Source organism: Anabrus simplex, chromosome 5 (genome assembly GCF_040414725.1).
Source record: "Anabrus simplex isolate iqAnaSimp1 chromosome 5, ASM4041472v1, whole genome shotgun sequence".
NCBI classification, from domain to species: domain Eukaryota; kingdom Metazoa; phylum Arthropoda; class Insecta; order Orthoptera; family Tettigoniidae; genus Anabrus; species Anabrus simplex.
Window position 1 is genome coordinate 183,243,777 of NC_090269.1, and position 17,021 is coordinate 183,260,797.

At 38.5% G+C, this 17,021-nt stretch overlaps 1 protein-coding gene across 1 annotated transcript in view; it reads right to left on the reverse strand.

The window, feature by feature from the left end:
- The window catches only part of LOC136874424 (piwi-like protein Siwi), a 135,267-nt gene that overhangs the window by 108,794 nt on the left and 9,452 nt on the right, over window positions 1-17,021 (reverse strand). The window contains exon 3 of the mRNA XM_068227800.1: window positions 13,438-13,569. Within this exon, the coding sequence (XP_068083901.1) occupies window positions 13,438-13,569 (132 nt within the window). The remainder of the gene's footprint in view (window positions 1-13,437; window positions 13,570-17,021) is intronic.

The window sequence follows — 17,021 nt, forward strand, 5'->3', positions numbered from 1 at the left end:
TCAGAGACTTTGACAGCAAGAAATGAGAGTAAAATTCAGGCCACTGAGATGAAGTTCCTGAGGAGTATGGTAGAGAAGACAAGGAGAGACAGAGTAAGAAATGTTGAGGTCAGAAAAGAGATAGGGATAGAAAAACTGAGTGATAGGATGGAGAAGAATAAATTGAGATGGATTGGGCATGATGCAAGGATGAACGAGGGAAGGATACCGAAACAAGTGTTGGAGGCTAAGATAAAAGGAAAGAGGGCAAGATGGAGACCCAGAGGAAGATGGATGGACTCTGTCAAGACAGTATAGGAAAAAGAAGACTGGACTGAAATACATTTGATGAAGAGGAGTGGTGGAAGGAGAGACAATTGTGGATAACTGCCATGAAAATGATGTTGATGATGATCATGATGATTATGATGATGAAGAAGAAGACAAGGAAACAATACTGAAAAATGGATCTGTAGCTTAAGACTGGAGGGGAGTGTTGGCTATGTTCCTCTCATTCTTTCTCGTTCTTTCCTTTTCTTCCCTAAGCATCTTATTGCTAATTTAAATAAAACATTCTCTTCATTTAATGGTTCATTAAAATTAAAATCATTTTTCTTTTCTGTGCTAAATGGATTGAAATCTTTTCGAGTATATCCATAAATTTTCCTTTACTTGTCGTGTGTAATATTTTCATGTCTTTGTCAATGTCAGAGAAATTATGATTAAGATCTTTCATATCACATTATGATGTCAGTGAAATTGATTAAGATCTTTCATATCAGATTATGCAGTCATGACAAAGGAGGCCCGAATGAAATCTTGCAGCAAACTTCCTGACCTTCCAGAGCTTCAGAGCTTCGACCTGGACTTCATGTATCAGATCCCACCGTCAGAGACTTTAAGGTTCTAAATTTCAGTCCCTCAGCAATCATACGCTACAAATTTCATTTCTGCAATCAATTCTGTGATCTGCCAAGGCAGCCAAAGAAAATTAAGTTACAAACAGATGAATGACAGCAGATTGAAAATTCCAAATTCAAAATATCACATCTTCAACAGCTAATTTAAAGATAAGAATTTCATTATGTTCCACACTGAATTGAGTTCACAATTAAAATAAAAGAAGTTATGTAATGGTTCAACCTTTTCAAAACATGTAGAATTAGAAATACATTACTAGTCTACTGGTATATATATAAAATAAGAGTTTTGTCTGTAAATTGCTCAGAATTTAAAAAGGATGGTATTTCTGTATCAGTTGTGCCCACAGTAACAAGGAAAAGAACTTTTTACTTTTACTTTTTACTTTTCCGTAATTTCTGTCTGTCTGTATGTACACGAATCACGAGAAAACAGCTGAAGAGAATTTAATGAAAATGGGTATACAAAGTCAGGTAATAAGTCGCTACAATCTAGGCCATAAATAATTTTATTCACGCTGACTGAAATGGTAGTTTAGGGGAAGGCCTAAAATTTAATTCGCAAATATTTGTTATTAGTGGTCATATCTTAATGAAAATTGGTATACAAAGTCAGGGAATAAGTCGCTATAATCTAGGCCATAATTAATTTTACTTACACTGAGTGAAATGGTAGTTTAGGGGAGGGCCTAAACTTTCATTCTCAAAAATTTGTTATTAATGGTTGTGTCTTAACAAAAATTGGTAGGGGAAGTCGAGGAATAAGTCTCTACAATCTAGGCCATAAATAATTGTATTCACGCTCAGAAAAATGATAGTTTAGGGGAAGGCGTACAATGGAATTCTCAAATATTTATGTTATTAGTGGTCCTATCTTAATGAAAATTGGTATGCAAAGTTAGCGAGTAAGTTGCTACAATCTAGGTCATAAATAGTTTTATTCACGCTGAATGAAATGGTAGTTTAGGGGTAGGCCTAAAAGTTAATTCCCAAATAATTATGTTATTAGTGGTCGCATCGATAAATACTACATAATTAAAGTTATGTAGATTATATTTCCGATCAGATATATTCATGAATTTGGATTTTTGTTACCAAGTCCTTATCAGCGCCAAGTCATGAGAAAATGGGTAAACATGATTTAATGAAAATCGGTATGTAAAGTCGGAGAATAAGGAACTACAGTCCACGCTATAAATAATTTTATAAGATGCCCCAGTATCAGAGTTGAAAGAAAACTAAATGTGAAGGCATACAATATAGAAAGCTCATAAAATTGATCAACAATAACATTACATTGACCCTTGTTTGTTGTGATGTGCTTTGTCTTCTGTTGCCACTCATCTCCGATAGATAGGATTATTGCTGTGTTCCGAGTATTTTTTTTTTTAATTTGCCTTACATCGCACCAACACATTTAGGTCTTACGGCAACGATGGGATAGGAAAGGGCTATGACTGTGAAGGAAGCGGCCTTGGCCTCAATTAAGGTACAGTCCGAGCATTTGCCTGGTGTGAAAATGGGAATCCACTAAATAACATCTTCAGGGTTGTCGTTAGTGGGGTTCAAAATCTCCTGGATGCAAGCTCACAGCTGCATGCCCCTAACCACACGGCCAACTCACGCAGTCGTACGAGTGTAACAGTCTGCCTAAATATTGGCAGGAAGTAGCTGGGGAGTTAGGTAACTTTCTTCTTTAGCATGCTATTCCTCTGTTTCATGAATTTTCTGATACGTACATAACACACTGGTTCATCATAGCATTCGAACTACTCAATCCCTACTCTGAGGCACTGATTGGAATGAGAAGTGTGCATATTTAACAGAATAATGGCAGAGAAGTGTTCACGGCTGTCTGTGGCCTGGTCATTCCAGCTTGGAACTTTGGACTGTTTGATCGGCACCGTAGTACTGTTCGTTAAAAGTGAGAAAATGTGCCGTTTTTCATTTGATCGAGTATTTTATGTGACAACATTGTTTTTAATCGCTACATTCCTACTGATGTTTCCGTTATGACCTATATTGACTTCAGTTAGGAAAACCACAAAGTCAGTCTTTCTGAGAATCCCGTAGCGAAGCACGGGTACATCAGCTAATTGATTATAAGCGGTACCGGTTTCGAGCACTGTTCCAGGTCATCATCAGCCGATCACTATTTAATTTTTCATCGAGTTTCATAAACGTTTAAAAACACAGTGCCATTAGCACATATGTTTCACTGCTCTCCATGAACATACGTTTGGCTTCATTTATATGATTGATCCTTGACCTCTTCAAGATTTTAAGAACTGTCAACACGCAGTACTACTGCCGAAAGTGTCATAATACTTCATCTACAACTAGTGGAAGATTTATACATCACAGATTATCTTCTTGTGCATTGATTTTTATATTTTTAGTGATCAGCTAATGTGACCCGGAACAGTGGTCGAAACCGGTACCACTTATAATCAACCATTAATGTAACATTACATTTCTAATTCTACATGTATTGAAAAGGTTGAACATAACTTCTTTCATTTTAATTTTCAACAGCTCATGGAAGTTTTGCTAAAAGATGTACATTCCTTCTATGAAATTTTACCGCATTAAATTGGAGAACGACTTGTCATAACATCAAGTTAACTGGTGATATTTTTTAAGAACAGATTGAAGGGACATTTATATCAAGGTCATTTTTTAATCATTTTCACTTCTCATATTATGTATTGATTTTCTATGTTCGTAAAGAAATATTATTTCAGGCAATGACTCTGCTTTTTGTTGAATATTACATTTTGGTGTAGTATGTTAAACCTCTAAACTCCAGGTTTTGACATTGTTATTTGTGATGATACCTCATAAGTCTTTTTTCTTTGAAATTTCATTTCTTATCAAAATATATTACGGTACAATTAAAGGCCACAAAAGTTGCAGTAACAATATCAAAGGAGAGGAAATCTCCTTTGAAAGATAAAGAAGCGGGGATTTCGGCATCATGACATAATCAACAAGGTATGGCAGTCTATTTTATTAAGTGAACTACTGCGTGTGAAGCTAGAGAAGATTTCTACGTCCCCTTTAGTATGTAACTGCAAGGTCACCAGCTCTGTTCTCAAATTAAATGAAGGGCTTTCTCTTTCAAGAACAAATGTAATCTTTCATCTTTAGATTTTGTATTTTAGTTTCCCCTGCATAAATATTTGAAATGTAAGGAAGCACGAGTGTTCATCCTCGTTAACCTTTGTGTAGGGTGACTAAGCTTCCAACCATCTAAATTTTCTTTCGGTTTTCCGGCTTTAAACCCCCTAATACTTAGTCACCCAGTGGTATGGACTTAGCCTCTATATCATAAGGCTGGATGCCCACTTAGGAATCTTGCTTCCTAAATGAATTCGGAGTGCTTAGATTTCCGCCTCCATTTTACTGTGTACTTTCGGTTTTGTAAATTATACCCGATTTTTAATTCCTTCAGCTGAGTAGTGTTGTAACTGTACAAGTGTATGATACCCTTTTTTTAGGTTAGGAAATTTTCGTAAAATAATTGGTATATGTCATGAAAATTGTGTAATTTTGTTCATTTATACTGTAAAAACATAATACGAGTATTATAAGAAGAATTTGTAGTAGGGAATTTTGTGTCTGTGTAACTTTAATTTGTGTAAGAGTCTATAGTGTAAGCAGTGTAGGTTGCTCAAGAATTGTGCAACAGGGAAAACAGTGGCTATATTGAGAAAGACGGTTGAAGTCAGTTGTAAGTGTTGCAGCAAAGTGGCTTGGAAACGCGGGGGTACAGCAGGTATTATAGGCTGAAGATTGGAGTTGATCAATGTGGATGAACATGAGTGGACATTCTATGTCACATCCGACGCTCAATAGCCAATATGAGGGCTTTGTTTTAAGCGAGGTTGGGTTGACTGAGTGACGTGTGAAGAAGTGCCTGTGAGGGCGTTGCTACCAGTAAACTTTTTGGGACACTATAACCACATGTAGCAAGCCTATATAAGTTATGTACGCGTGTGCGGCAAGTCATTCTGATTCTAATTCTGTTTCTGTTTCTCATTTGGACCGGTGTGCGGGAGCTACTTTGCGCAGTCCCCTATGCATTATTCTATTGTTCTTCAGTATCCATTATGGAGTGAGCACTCTATAATCACAGATGCTAATGAGTTTCCGGTGGTCATTCTGTAAAAGACACTACTAAGTGTTTATTTGTTACTCAAACTCTGTATAATAATTATACTATAATTCTTCTATGAGATAATGTACAGTGGATGTGGTGGTGCATACTGAATCTACATTCTGGAGTGGATGTGTGGTTGTGCACAGAGCTAATTCTTGGTAAAGGAAATCGTCGGCCGAGTATGCAGTTTTTCAGTTGGAGAAACGTGAGGCGTCACACTAACCTGTGCGGCAACGAGATTGACACAACACATCGATGAAGAAGAGTGTAAATAAGGTTAGCCATACATCTAATTTTTGATCAGATTTTTTATATGCTCTATTGGTGGAAAAATATCTAATTCCCTCCATGGGAACTTAGAATTTCCATTCGGAATTGCTAGGCGGGCATTAATTCCATTGTGGAGTTTTATCTCCTCTATGCAGTTATCAGACTGTGCCTCTTAAATAGGCTTCTGATAAGTTCACTTGCATACACCCAGCGTCAGTGGGTAGGGTCTGACACATCCCACTCTGAAGAGTCTAGTGTCAGATCTAAGATGGGACGCTGGTTAATAGAGCAAACACCTGAAAAGCCATACATCGAACTTTCACCACCCGCAAATGCTATGCTTGTGGGTCTACGGAACATCTCTGTAACAAGTGCCCAGTGATAAAATCGAGTGGGACAAAGAATGGAGTACGGTCGTCTCAAGGATGTTTCAAATGTGGCTCGTTTACTCACCTCACCAAAAATTGCCCTAACACCAATAGCACCCCCTCCTGTTCAACATCTGGTGCAACCTCCGCGAACTCCGGTAATAGAAAGTGACTAGTGTCATCGGCTGAGTCAGCATATTCATCTTCCTGTTAAACCCAGCGAAAGCTCTGTTAAGGATAAAAGTTCTTCTAATCTATCATTTCAAGGTCCTAAAGAATGCATCAGGATTGCAGTGGAGACCCCCGCACATGTACCATTTCTTAAGATTGAATTGAATAGTGAACCTGTCACTGCTCTATTAGATTCTGGGAGCGTGTCTTCTATTATCTCGGCTGAATGGTATTCCAAATTAAAGACTGTTCGTACGTTTCCTGAATAGTGTTCATCTTCTGCCCAATGCGTTTTGGCTAACTCGTCTCCATTAAAAATTTTAGGTTTCCTCTATGCCAAAATTTGTATTTCTAAATTCACTTGGAAAATAAAATTGTTGTGGCTAAGCACTTGACTTGGCCCATAATATTGGGAGCGGATTTCAAGTCTTCCACTGGTCTGGTGCTCGACATTCAGAGCAAGTCGTGCACCTTCAAATTTGCTAATAATTGTAAAATTCTTTGCTCAAATGTAACTCTGTGTCATGTTCATCTGTTTTGCCTATCCAGGATGAGATGTTGTTAGACATTAGACATCTACCTGAGGAGCAGGCTGAAAGTACTCGTAAGTTGTGTCAGTCGTTTCCGGATGTATTTTCTGATACTCTTGGTGTTACTGACCTTATTGAATACAAGATCGAGGTTACGGATTCGATCCCAGTTAGGTTTCCACCCTATAGGCTGTCTCCACCTAAAATGAAGGCTCTTAAAGAATCATCAACCAAATGTTAAAAGATGGTATTATTCGACCTTCTAAGTCGGCGTATTCATCGCCCATTTTCCTGGTGCCAGAACCCCAAGGTGGCTTCAGGCCTATGATTGATCATAGGGCGTTAAATCGTAAGGTGGTGTTACAATCTGTGCCCCTTCCTGTTCTTCATTCTTGTTTTTCATGGTTTCGAAAAGCCAAGTTCTTTACCATCTTAGACCTTAATCAGGCGTACAACCAGATCCCTCTAGCTGAAGAATCTAAACATCTAACAGCTTTTGCCATTGATTGGAACTTGTATGAGTACAACCACGTGCCTTTCGGGCTCCCCACGGGGGGAGCTGTTCTCACTAGACTACTAGATAGGGTCTTCTCCGACATCACATTTGAATACATGTATCACTATCTTGATGATGTCGTCGTATTTTTTGAGACCTTTGAAGAACACCTAGATCATCTGAAGGAGGTACTCAATCGCCTTCATAAGGCCGGGTTGACTGTCAAGTTATCCAAGGTTGCTTTTGCTAAACGTTCCATGTCATTCCTAGGACATATTGTGTCGCCCTATGGCGTTTCTATTGATCATTCAAGAACACAGGCCATCCGTGATTTCAAACCCCCTAAGGACATCAAAGGGATTGCCAGGTTCATGGGCATGGTGAATTTCTTAAGAAAATTTATTCCTAACTTCGCTAACAGAGCGGCGCCCTAAAACTTACTCTGTAGGAAAGGCATCAAATTTGAATGGGGACCGTCTCAACAAGCCGCATTTGAAGATCTGAAATTAGCTCTTTGCAATGCCCCTGTCCTTGCTATGCCTGATTTTTCGAAGAAATTTGGCTGCTCTGCTTCTTCAGGAAACTGAACTCGGAAGGCGACCCATCACCTATGCGTCTAGGACATTGTCGGCCCAGGAGGCCAAATATTCCATCTATGAACCTGAGGGTTTGGCAGTCTTATTTGCACTAGAGAAGTTCCGACTCTATCTGGAACATGTCAAGTTCGACCTGGAAACAGATAACCAAGCCTTAAGTTGGGTCTTAGCTAGGCCGCGTCGTACTGGTCGTATAGCCCACTGGGCCATTAGGATTTCTGCCTTCCAGTTTGATGTAAGGCATATCAGAGGATCTGAGAATATTATTGCGGATGGACTAAGCCGCATGTTTTCTCACGACGTGGAGACTACCGAACAGGAAGATAGTTCTTCTCTTCCCGTTCTCATACCTTCGGGTGTTAATGCCATTCTAACTGATGCCCCCATGTTGTTTCGGGACATTTAAAAATATCAACATGAAGATCCTGTGCTGGCACCTATTATTGAAACCCTTTCTTCTGAGGAACATGTCGTCCCTTATGTACTGAGGAACGGGGTTTTGTGTTGCCTGTTGAGGCATGACCAAAAAATTAAAGTAGTGTTTCCAGCTGTTCTTGTGCCTATGATCTTCAAGTACTATCATCAGACCCCATTAGGGGGGCATTTTGGCATCTTCAAAACTCGAGATCCGAGAGATGTTCATTTGGAAAGGTATGAACGGCGAAATTCGAGAATTGGTAAAAGCCTGTAAATCTTGCTTGCTTAGTAAGCCCACCTTGTCCACTAAGCTAGGTCTATTATCTTCTCATCAAGCGTCGTGCCCCATGGAGCGCCTATATATCGACTACGTCGGACTCTTCCCCCAATCAAAGGGGAACGCCAATAAATTCATTCTAGTGTGTGTATAGTTCCGTTTTTATGAGTTTTGACTTGACAGTTAGCCGGAAGTCAGCCGGTGGTGCCAAATTGCTACGAATACAAACAGCTGATTTACGATACACAAACACGAACAGAAATGCAAATAGTGGAATATAAGTCCGTAATCAGTTATTCTTTGTAGCAACATACTGATTCACATAAGATCAATAATACACAACACATTTAGGATAAGGCTACAAAATAAAAATATGTCAATGATCGAACAGATAAAACGTGAGAAAATTAAATTAAATTTCTACTCACCATATAGAAGATCTCGCGTTGCTGTTAGATTCAGTTTCCCATAACGAAGGAAATAATCCTACAAAGCGAATATACCATTCATTTCTCAGTCACTATCGGCATTATCATCATCTGTTGAGGTTTCACTCTTGCTTGACCCTAAAGAGATAATAAAGTCTTCAACATAATCATCTGAACTACTTTATGCCCGTTCCTTCTGGCTATCCACCACATAAACTGGGTACTGGGGCTGGTTTTGTTTCAAGAGATGCATAAGATCCCCCTTCCCCATGTCATCACGAACCGAAATATTGTGCTCTTTCAACCACTTAATCAACTCATTCTTACTAGCCGCCATTGTTGGTGTTTTTTCAAGAACGACTCCCTAACATTACAAAACAATTTCCCAGGCCTGGCTCCTTAGTGGAGAACCGTGTCCGCAGGGCTTTCTTCTCTTGGGAGCTTCATCCTTAGACGTAGGCGTCGACATGACAGACCATCAAATTCACACATGGGCCTAAAAGTAACCTACTATATAACTACCGAACGAAATATTAAACTAAGCTACTATATAAAATAGATCACCTGTTACACACTAATTACTACAATATAACACGCTATACTATTAAAAATAGTAAACAATACATTTATAAACTCTACACTACGAAATATAAACGAACAACAACCTAGCACAAAGGCACACAAAGACCGCGAAAAGAACTGAGAACAATACAACACACAGCTGATAGCACGTGGTTACAGTAAACAACAGATCGACAACACTGTTAACCAGAACTGGAGTCTAACATGCTCTATCGGAGCGATCGGCTGCCTATGATTGGCTGTTGATTAATTCACTTACCCTCCGCCAAAAGGCAGCGCTCAAACGTCAAGTCGAAACTCATAATAACCGAACTATAGATAGTTTCACTAGATTTTCCTGGTTAATTCCGACTAAACGGGCAACCGCTCAGTCCAACATTTCTTGTTTAAATACCATATTTGCTTCTTTTGGTCCCTGTCAATATATAGTTTCTGATAATACTAAAGCCTTTACATCCAACCTCTTCCGTAAATTCTGTCTTGATCTGTCTACATCACATGTAACTACTTCGGCGTATTATCCTCAACCATCCCTTCTGAGCGGGTCAACCGTAATCTTAGATCGGCTCTCATCGCATTTCATCGTGAAGATCATTCCAGGTGGGATACGTCCCTGCATTGGTTAGCCTTTGCTTTAAATTCGGCGGTTCATGAATCCCACAAGTTCACACCAGCTCCTAATGTTTAAATTTGTTCCTAACACGCCGCTCTCTAACCTTTGGTCACTTAATGATATCTTACCACAGACAATAGATCCCTATAACATCAGAGATCTATGGAAGAAGGCTAAGCATAACCTGAAGGTTTCTCATGAAAAGGTTAGGGAAAGATATGATCGTGGACAGAGGCCCACCAATTTAAAAATCGGAGATCAAGTCATGGTTAGAAACTTTGTTCCTGCGGGCAAACTTGCCCCCAGATTTCATGGGCCGTGTGTTATATTAGATTTTTTGACTCCAGTTACATTATTGGTCAGTAATCCAGCCACAAAGAGGATCTTCAGAGTTCACCTCTCCCAGGTGAGGCCTGTGTAATTTCATTGTTAACTTTAGCTATCAACATGTAGCAGGAGTTCAAGGTTATATTTCTTTAGGTCGAGGCCTTCTGCCCCAACTGTTTTATTAATTTCTGTATATGACCTGTTATGTACGATCTTCCCCTCTGTTTTCCCTGCTGTCAAATTCCTTAGTGGCCATTACCAAGCCCCGTCTCCTGAATCCATGCATTGTTCACACACACATCACCACCAACGCCGCCCACCCCTCTGCCTCTCAAATAAAGATTGTACTCTCCATTCTCAAGCAACAACACTTCTCTGTCGCCTAGATCTTACTGTTTCAGTAACTCCCTCAGCCGTTCGTTGCCGTACATCTGGTGAGAGAAACAGAAGTGGGGTAAGGGACCACTTCACTCCAGTGAAGACTCCTATGGAACGGCGCGCCGCAGCCCATCTACCCAGCAAAGGCTGAAGTGCGGTATCCCTACTGCCAACACATGTGGGGACTGTACATATCCTTCCAATCTGCGGCGACTATCACCACAACTACCCCCTCTCATAGTAGCGGGAGAGGCATATCTGAGGGTACTTGGGGGGTCCGGGCGACCTCAGAAGGGTATCGGCAGCGGCGGCAGGTCTTGCCATCAAACCTATCAGCATGTAATGAACTTCTACCACCACAAGTACACTCTAAATTTGGATCTACAATTTTTTTCTACTAATCAACTTCAAAAAAAAAAAAAACTTAGAAATATTTTTCTCAATTGGATATGTTTTTTCAAAATTCTTCAGGGTCACCCCAAGGAAGGACATTTGGGGAAGAGGTCTGTACCAGGAGGTACACCTCAATGCCGCGGATTCAAAATCAGCGCCTTAATAAATCCTCTATCGATCAAATAGTGAAACTGATAACACAACAAGTTGGAACTTTAATCAGAAGATGTCACTACTAAAATACTAAGTAATTTTGTAATTGTGAAGTTACCCATACTGAGTGAATTTCTCCTTGTTTTGTTCTGCTATACATCAAGAAGTTTGGACATTTTTCCACAGATGATACTACTAAAAACTATGATCATGCACCGTGGTGCAAGGTGAAAGAACTTATAACTTAAAGAAGTTTCATATTCCTAGGTTTTCCATAACTTATCTATGTTCATTTATTTTTGGGTTGGCAATACTTCCTTTTCTTTCCGCCTGTTTTGAATCTAGCCAATCACGAATTTTTGTAATTAATTTTCAACCAATCCCGCATTTCTTGTTCACTTATTTGCCAATAAAATTTAAGAGGGTGTGTCCTGATTAATCTTGAATGATCTCGAACCTTCCCTGAGGGTATATAAACCGCGGCTTTTTATTTTTCCTGGCCAATTGATCATCGTCTTTCTAAGTGTGTGTGTTAAGGCAGGAGGCAGCCAGAACAACTATAAGGTAATGGCCACATAACTTCATTCTTTCTTGTTACATCTGCAGCTTTATTCGAGGAGATGGTCCGAATCTTTAATTATGTAACAGTACTTTTCTAAAATGTAACTTTTCTTTTGGCTAATGTAAAATATTCATAAAATCTTTAACTGTAAATCGGGGATAGAGAGTGAGTTACCCTCTCGAGCTCCCCTTCATCTTGGTTTGAGGTGACTACGTTTTGTAACTGTTTTTCCTTCTGTAATGTGTTAAAGTAATTTCAATGCGAGCCACCTCAGTAGTTTGGGAATAGCCCCTGTTTCATCGGCCAAGAGCCCTGTAGGTTTTAATTTTTCATTATCTTGAAGCGCAGTGTACGCCTCCATTCATTTTGTGTTTGGCCCAGTTATCTAACCTGTTCTTTTTCCATGAAGGCCCAGTAGGTTGGGTAATAAATACCCCTGTAAAAGTAAGTTCTATTTGTACATTGTGGCTTGAGAGGCCAGAGATTGTAAATTTCGATGTAATGTTGCCTTGAGTGGGCAGTAAGAAACTGAGAGCCTGTTAGCTCTTTTTCAAAGTTTTGATAGATTAACGAGTGCCGCTGGAAGGCTAGATATTGCATTTTGGGAGCAAGTGCTCTTGAATTAGGGGATTTCTGCCCCTGACTAAGTAATTAATTGTTTTTAATTAAAGTTTTGTAAACTGGATCCGGTATCTCGGGAATTGTAAAACTAGGGGCTTGAAGCCCATAATCTGTAAAATTCACTATCTTGGATCTTCCTAGTCTTGTTTCAAGATCGCTTTTGTACCTGACATGTTGTTATGTGAAAAGTTGTTGAGTTGTTGTTTTTTTGAAGAAATATAACCTTCATTTCAAGTTTTAAATTAATTTTGGTATTGTAGATAGACCAATTCACCCCGGCACCTTCTTTAACCTCTTTCTGCTCCACGGGTAACCCCATATTTGAGGATCAAACCAGCCTCGGGGCTGATGACCTGACAGACAAATGGTCAAACATACGTTTACATGTAGAATGTCTGAAATTTAACTGAAATGAAAGCAAGTCCTTTCACAGAATTGCAAGTACTCTCAATGAATCAATGGTAAGTCCATTTATTTCCTTCATCCACTGCATTTGTATTAGAGTCTTTCAACATTAGCAATGTGACCTGGAATTGCAAAAAGGAATTCAGCTATCTTCACAATCTCTGAATACTGTTCTTCAGATTAAGTTTAATATAGTCCCACCATTTTTCTCCTTGACTCTGCTTTTGCATCATATGGAGTAACAAATTTCTCATTCCCAATTAATCGGTGATATGACAATAACATCTCAAAACAGAGAACATCAGACCATTAAAGGTTACAATTGAATTGCCCGTTCCACAACCTAAAGTATGCACTCTTCATGAGCACGAAGTTATCAACACTTAACACACAAAGACTGCTGAATATTGTTCTTCATGAGTACAAAACAAAAATGAATAAATAAGACTTTGATATGAAAAATGAATATAAATTAGGGAATTTACAAAAATATATGTGGATGTCTATTACTGTATTATCAAAGAATAGACATGTCGGGATAAATACTGATCACATGGTAATCCAATCCTCTCCCTCCACCTCGAAGCAGCATCTACATCCGAACAATTTTCACCACTATCCTTGTTCTGTTCTACACCTACAAAGGCTATTGGTCTTTTAATTGTTGCTTTTGTATGTACGTGTTTACCTGATAAACTGTTGATCTCTGTTTTCTATGCATGGATATTATACAGTTTAAGAATAAGACACACACATAAGCTGAAGAGAGTGTTTGAATGACGCACTTACCTCTCTTTGTGGTAAGTTCTCTAGGCTTTGTTACAATGTTACACTGAACATCGGCATCTGATTTGGAAGAATGTTTTACTCTTATCACTGGTGCTCCATCCCCTTTAACTTTAGGGCCACTTCCTGCAATACCTACAAAAGACAAATATATATATAAATACAATCAACAAAGAAAATTAAGTTATAAAGGAGGACAGGAACATCATGGCGATGCGTTAATGCAGGGAGAGGGAACAACAGGAAGGAGATGTGCAGCCAATGCTGATTTTTCATGCTTATTGTTCTTAAATCTGATGTCAAATCCTTTTCTAGCTTGTCCACCAATATACAAATATTTGCAGTTTTTACAGGTGTTTTATATACATCTGCCTGTTTGAATTTATCTGGTGTATGGACTGAGTATGGCAGAATTTGACCCATGTTGTTTAAGTTTGAGAAGCTGTCGAGTTTATTTTCTTTCTTGAGGGCTCCGGCTATTTGGTATGATGCATGATAAATCAGGAGTTGTTGCATATCTACATGGCTTAATATAGCTTACAGCTTATAGCTTACAGAACCTCATGTAATAATGGCCGGGCTGAGTGGCTCAGATGGTTAAGGCGCTGGCTTTCTAACCCCAACTTGGCAGGTTCGATCCTGGCTCAGTCCGGTGGTATTTGAAGGTGCTCAAATATGACAGCCTCGTGTCGGTAGATTTACTGGCACATAAAAGAACTCCTGCGGGACTAAATTCCGGCAACTCGGCGTCTCTGAAGACCGTAAAAGTAGTTAGTGGGACGTAAAACAAATAACATTATTATTATTATTATTATTATTATTATTATTATTATTATTATGTAATAATGCTTCTATCTTACACAACACTAAATCGGTAAATGAAAATAACAAATACAGCCACTCAGGAGTATACCGCATAAAATGCAACGACTGCGAAGCTAGCTACATTGGGCGCACAGGCAGACATTTTTCTATCTGATACAACAAACACATCAACGCCACTAAAGATACACACCTTTCATCCATAGGGCAACATGTTGAGGAACACAAGCATAAATTCACCAATACTGAGAATGACATGGAAATTTTAAATATAAACCCCACAGGCCCATTGCACAATATCATGGAAGATTTATACATCAACATGGACCAATACGCTAATCCTAACTTCAACTTAAATGAAATCGCAGATAAAACAAACATCCTTTTCAACACAGCCATACCCATTCTAAAAGACACATATTTAAAAAGAATCAGCAAACAAGGGCCCATACACGCCCCACTCCACACCACCCCCTCCTCAGGCTGCTTCCCCCTCCCCATCACCTCTATTTCTCAATGCTACGGCAGCCACACGACGTACACGCAACAATGTGCAGCACGCTCCTAACTATGCTCAAGGACATATCCAGCTCACACGTAACACACACACACCTTATACACAACCTATTTAACAGGCACACACTATCAGTTATTCTAATACCTACCTTCCTTTTCTTCTTTCTCGGATTTTTTAAACTTACCTGAGGGAACACAAGTATGAAGAGAGGAGCACCCACAACTCACTTTCACTGATTTCAATATGTCATGCACAGCAAGGTAAACCTCAATAAGGAAGTCTATTATAAACTAGCTTGTTTTTTATTATTGATATAGACTGAGAAAGAGCTATGTATCTGTAAACAGATTACTAAACCTCTTATTCTAATGAACACGACATCCCCGCATATTTGCGGCCCAACAATGCACTTTGAATAACCGTTGGACATAGTACTGGCATTTAACATTAGATATCTGAGCCTGACACCAGAATGTCAATGATTCTTCATAAACTCTAAGAATTGTATCCAATTTCAACCTCAGCAAATAGAAATTTTGTAATATGCAGTAATCATGGGGCCAGTGTAAAACTCTCCAACCCCAAAACTGTACCATATGTATATATCTTAACATTAAGTATTTTTTTTAAATAGTGGCACCCACTAACATATTTTTCAGCAGTGATATAGATTGAGTATAAGCTATGAGTCCGTAAACTGGTTGCTGAACCTCTTATTCTACGGAACACGACCCCCCTGCATATTTTCGGCACAACAAATGCACTTTAAATTTCTCATAAACCGTTGGACATAATAGTGGCATTTAACACAGATAACTTGACACCTGAATGTCAGTGATTCTTGATAAACTCTAAGAACTGTATCCAATTCCAACTTCAGTAAATGTAATTTTTGAAAATAGCCCCTTAACCCCAAAACTGACATAAATGAATCCGAGTAATTCATGCATATAATATAAAATAATAATAATAACAATAATAAAATAATCATCACCATCACAAAACTCTCACTTTTAATTACCGATAAATTGGCTTGTACCGCCGGATACGCACTCACTTGGCTAGAAGGGACATTGATTAGGTGCAGAACTCATCTTTCATACTTGTACTTATAACAACAACTTATACATAAAGACTGATGATGAAAATGCAATTTGCTTCTGGAATGGCAGAATATTTGACTCTAAAAAAACTTCATGTGACAGCTTGAGGAAGGGGAATCCATACATGATTTTGATGGCTCTTTTTTGTAGGATTTCCAAATTATTAACAAGATCTTTCCTACATCTTCCCCAAATGAAGCTTATGTATGTTAGATGTGGGTGGATCATTGCATAATATATACACTTCAATTGTTGGTGAGAGAAATTACTGTATCTTATCTGTGCATTATTCCCATCAAAGGTGTAATTTTGCTGATTACATAATCAATATGGTTTTTCCAGGAAAGTGTTGAGTCTAATACTATACCAAGATACATAGCTGATTGACTCTCTCTATTACTTGGTTCTTTAGGGTAACAGTGTTAGTTGCTGTGATCTTATGGGCTGTTTTATGAGAAATTAAGTATTTTGTATTAGTCACATTTATTATAATTTTTGGAGATAAAGCCCAGTCCGATAACTTGTTCAAGTCACAATTTATATCTTCCATAATGTGTGTTCTGCTTAGTCCTTTATAAGTTATTATAATATCATCAGCAAATAATTGACATTTTCCCTTTAGTGTTAAAGATTTTATGTCATTAATATAAATCTAGAATAGGACCTAGTACTGAGCCCTGCAGTACACCCATTTCTCTTCGTTGCTTAGAACTTTTAGTATCATTAATCATCACATATTGTGTTCGGTTTGATAATTAATTTTGGAACCCCTAATTCCTGCAATTTTTAACTTGTTCAGAAGTATTTTATGGTCAACCAAATCAAATGCTTTTTTAAGATCTATGAGTAGCCCTGCTGCTAATTTATTTCCATCTAAGGACTTTTGAACTTCTATTACTGTATCAAATAATTAGTTTTACATAGAAAATTTACCAATCTAATTTTTAGTACCGTTTCTATGAGTTTTCCAATCGCAGATAACATACTAATTGTCCTATAATTGGATGGATCTGTATTATCTTCTGATTTAAAGATAGGTACAATTCTGGCACATTTGACTAATTGGGGTATTTCTCCACTGAGAATTGAATGGTTAATCATTTCCACAATATATGCCACTAAACTTTCAACACAGATTTTTAACA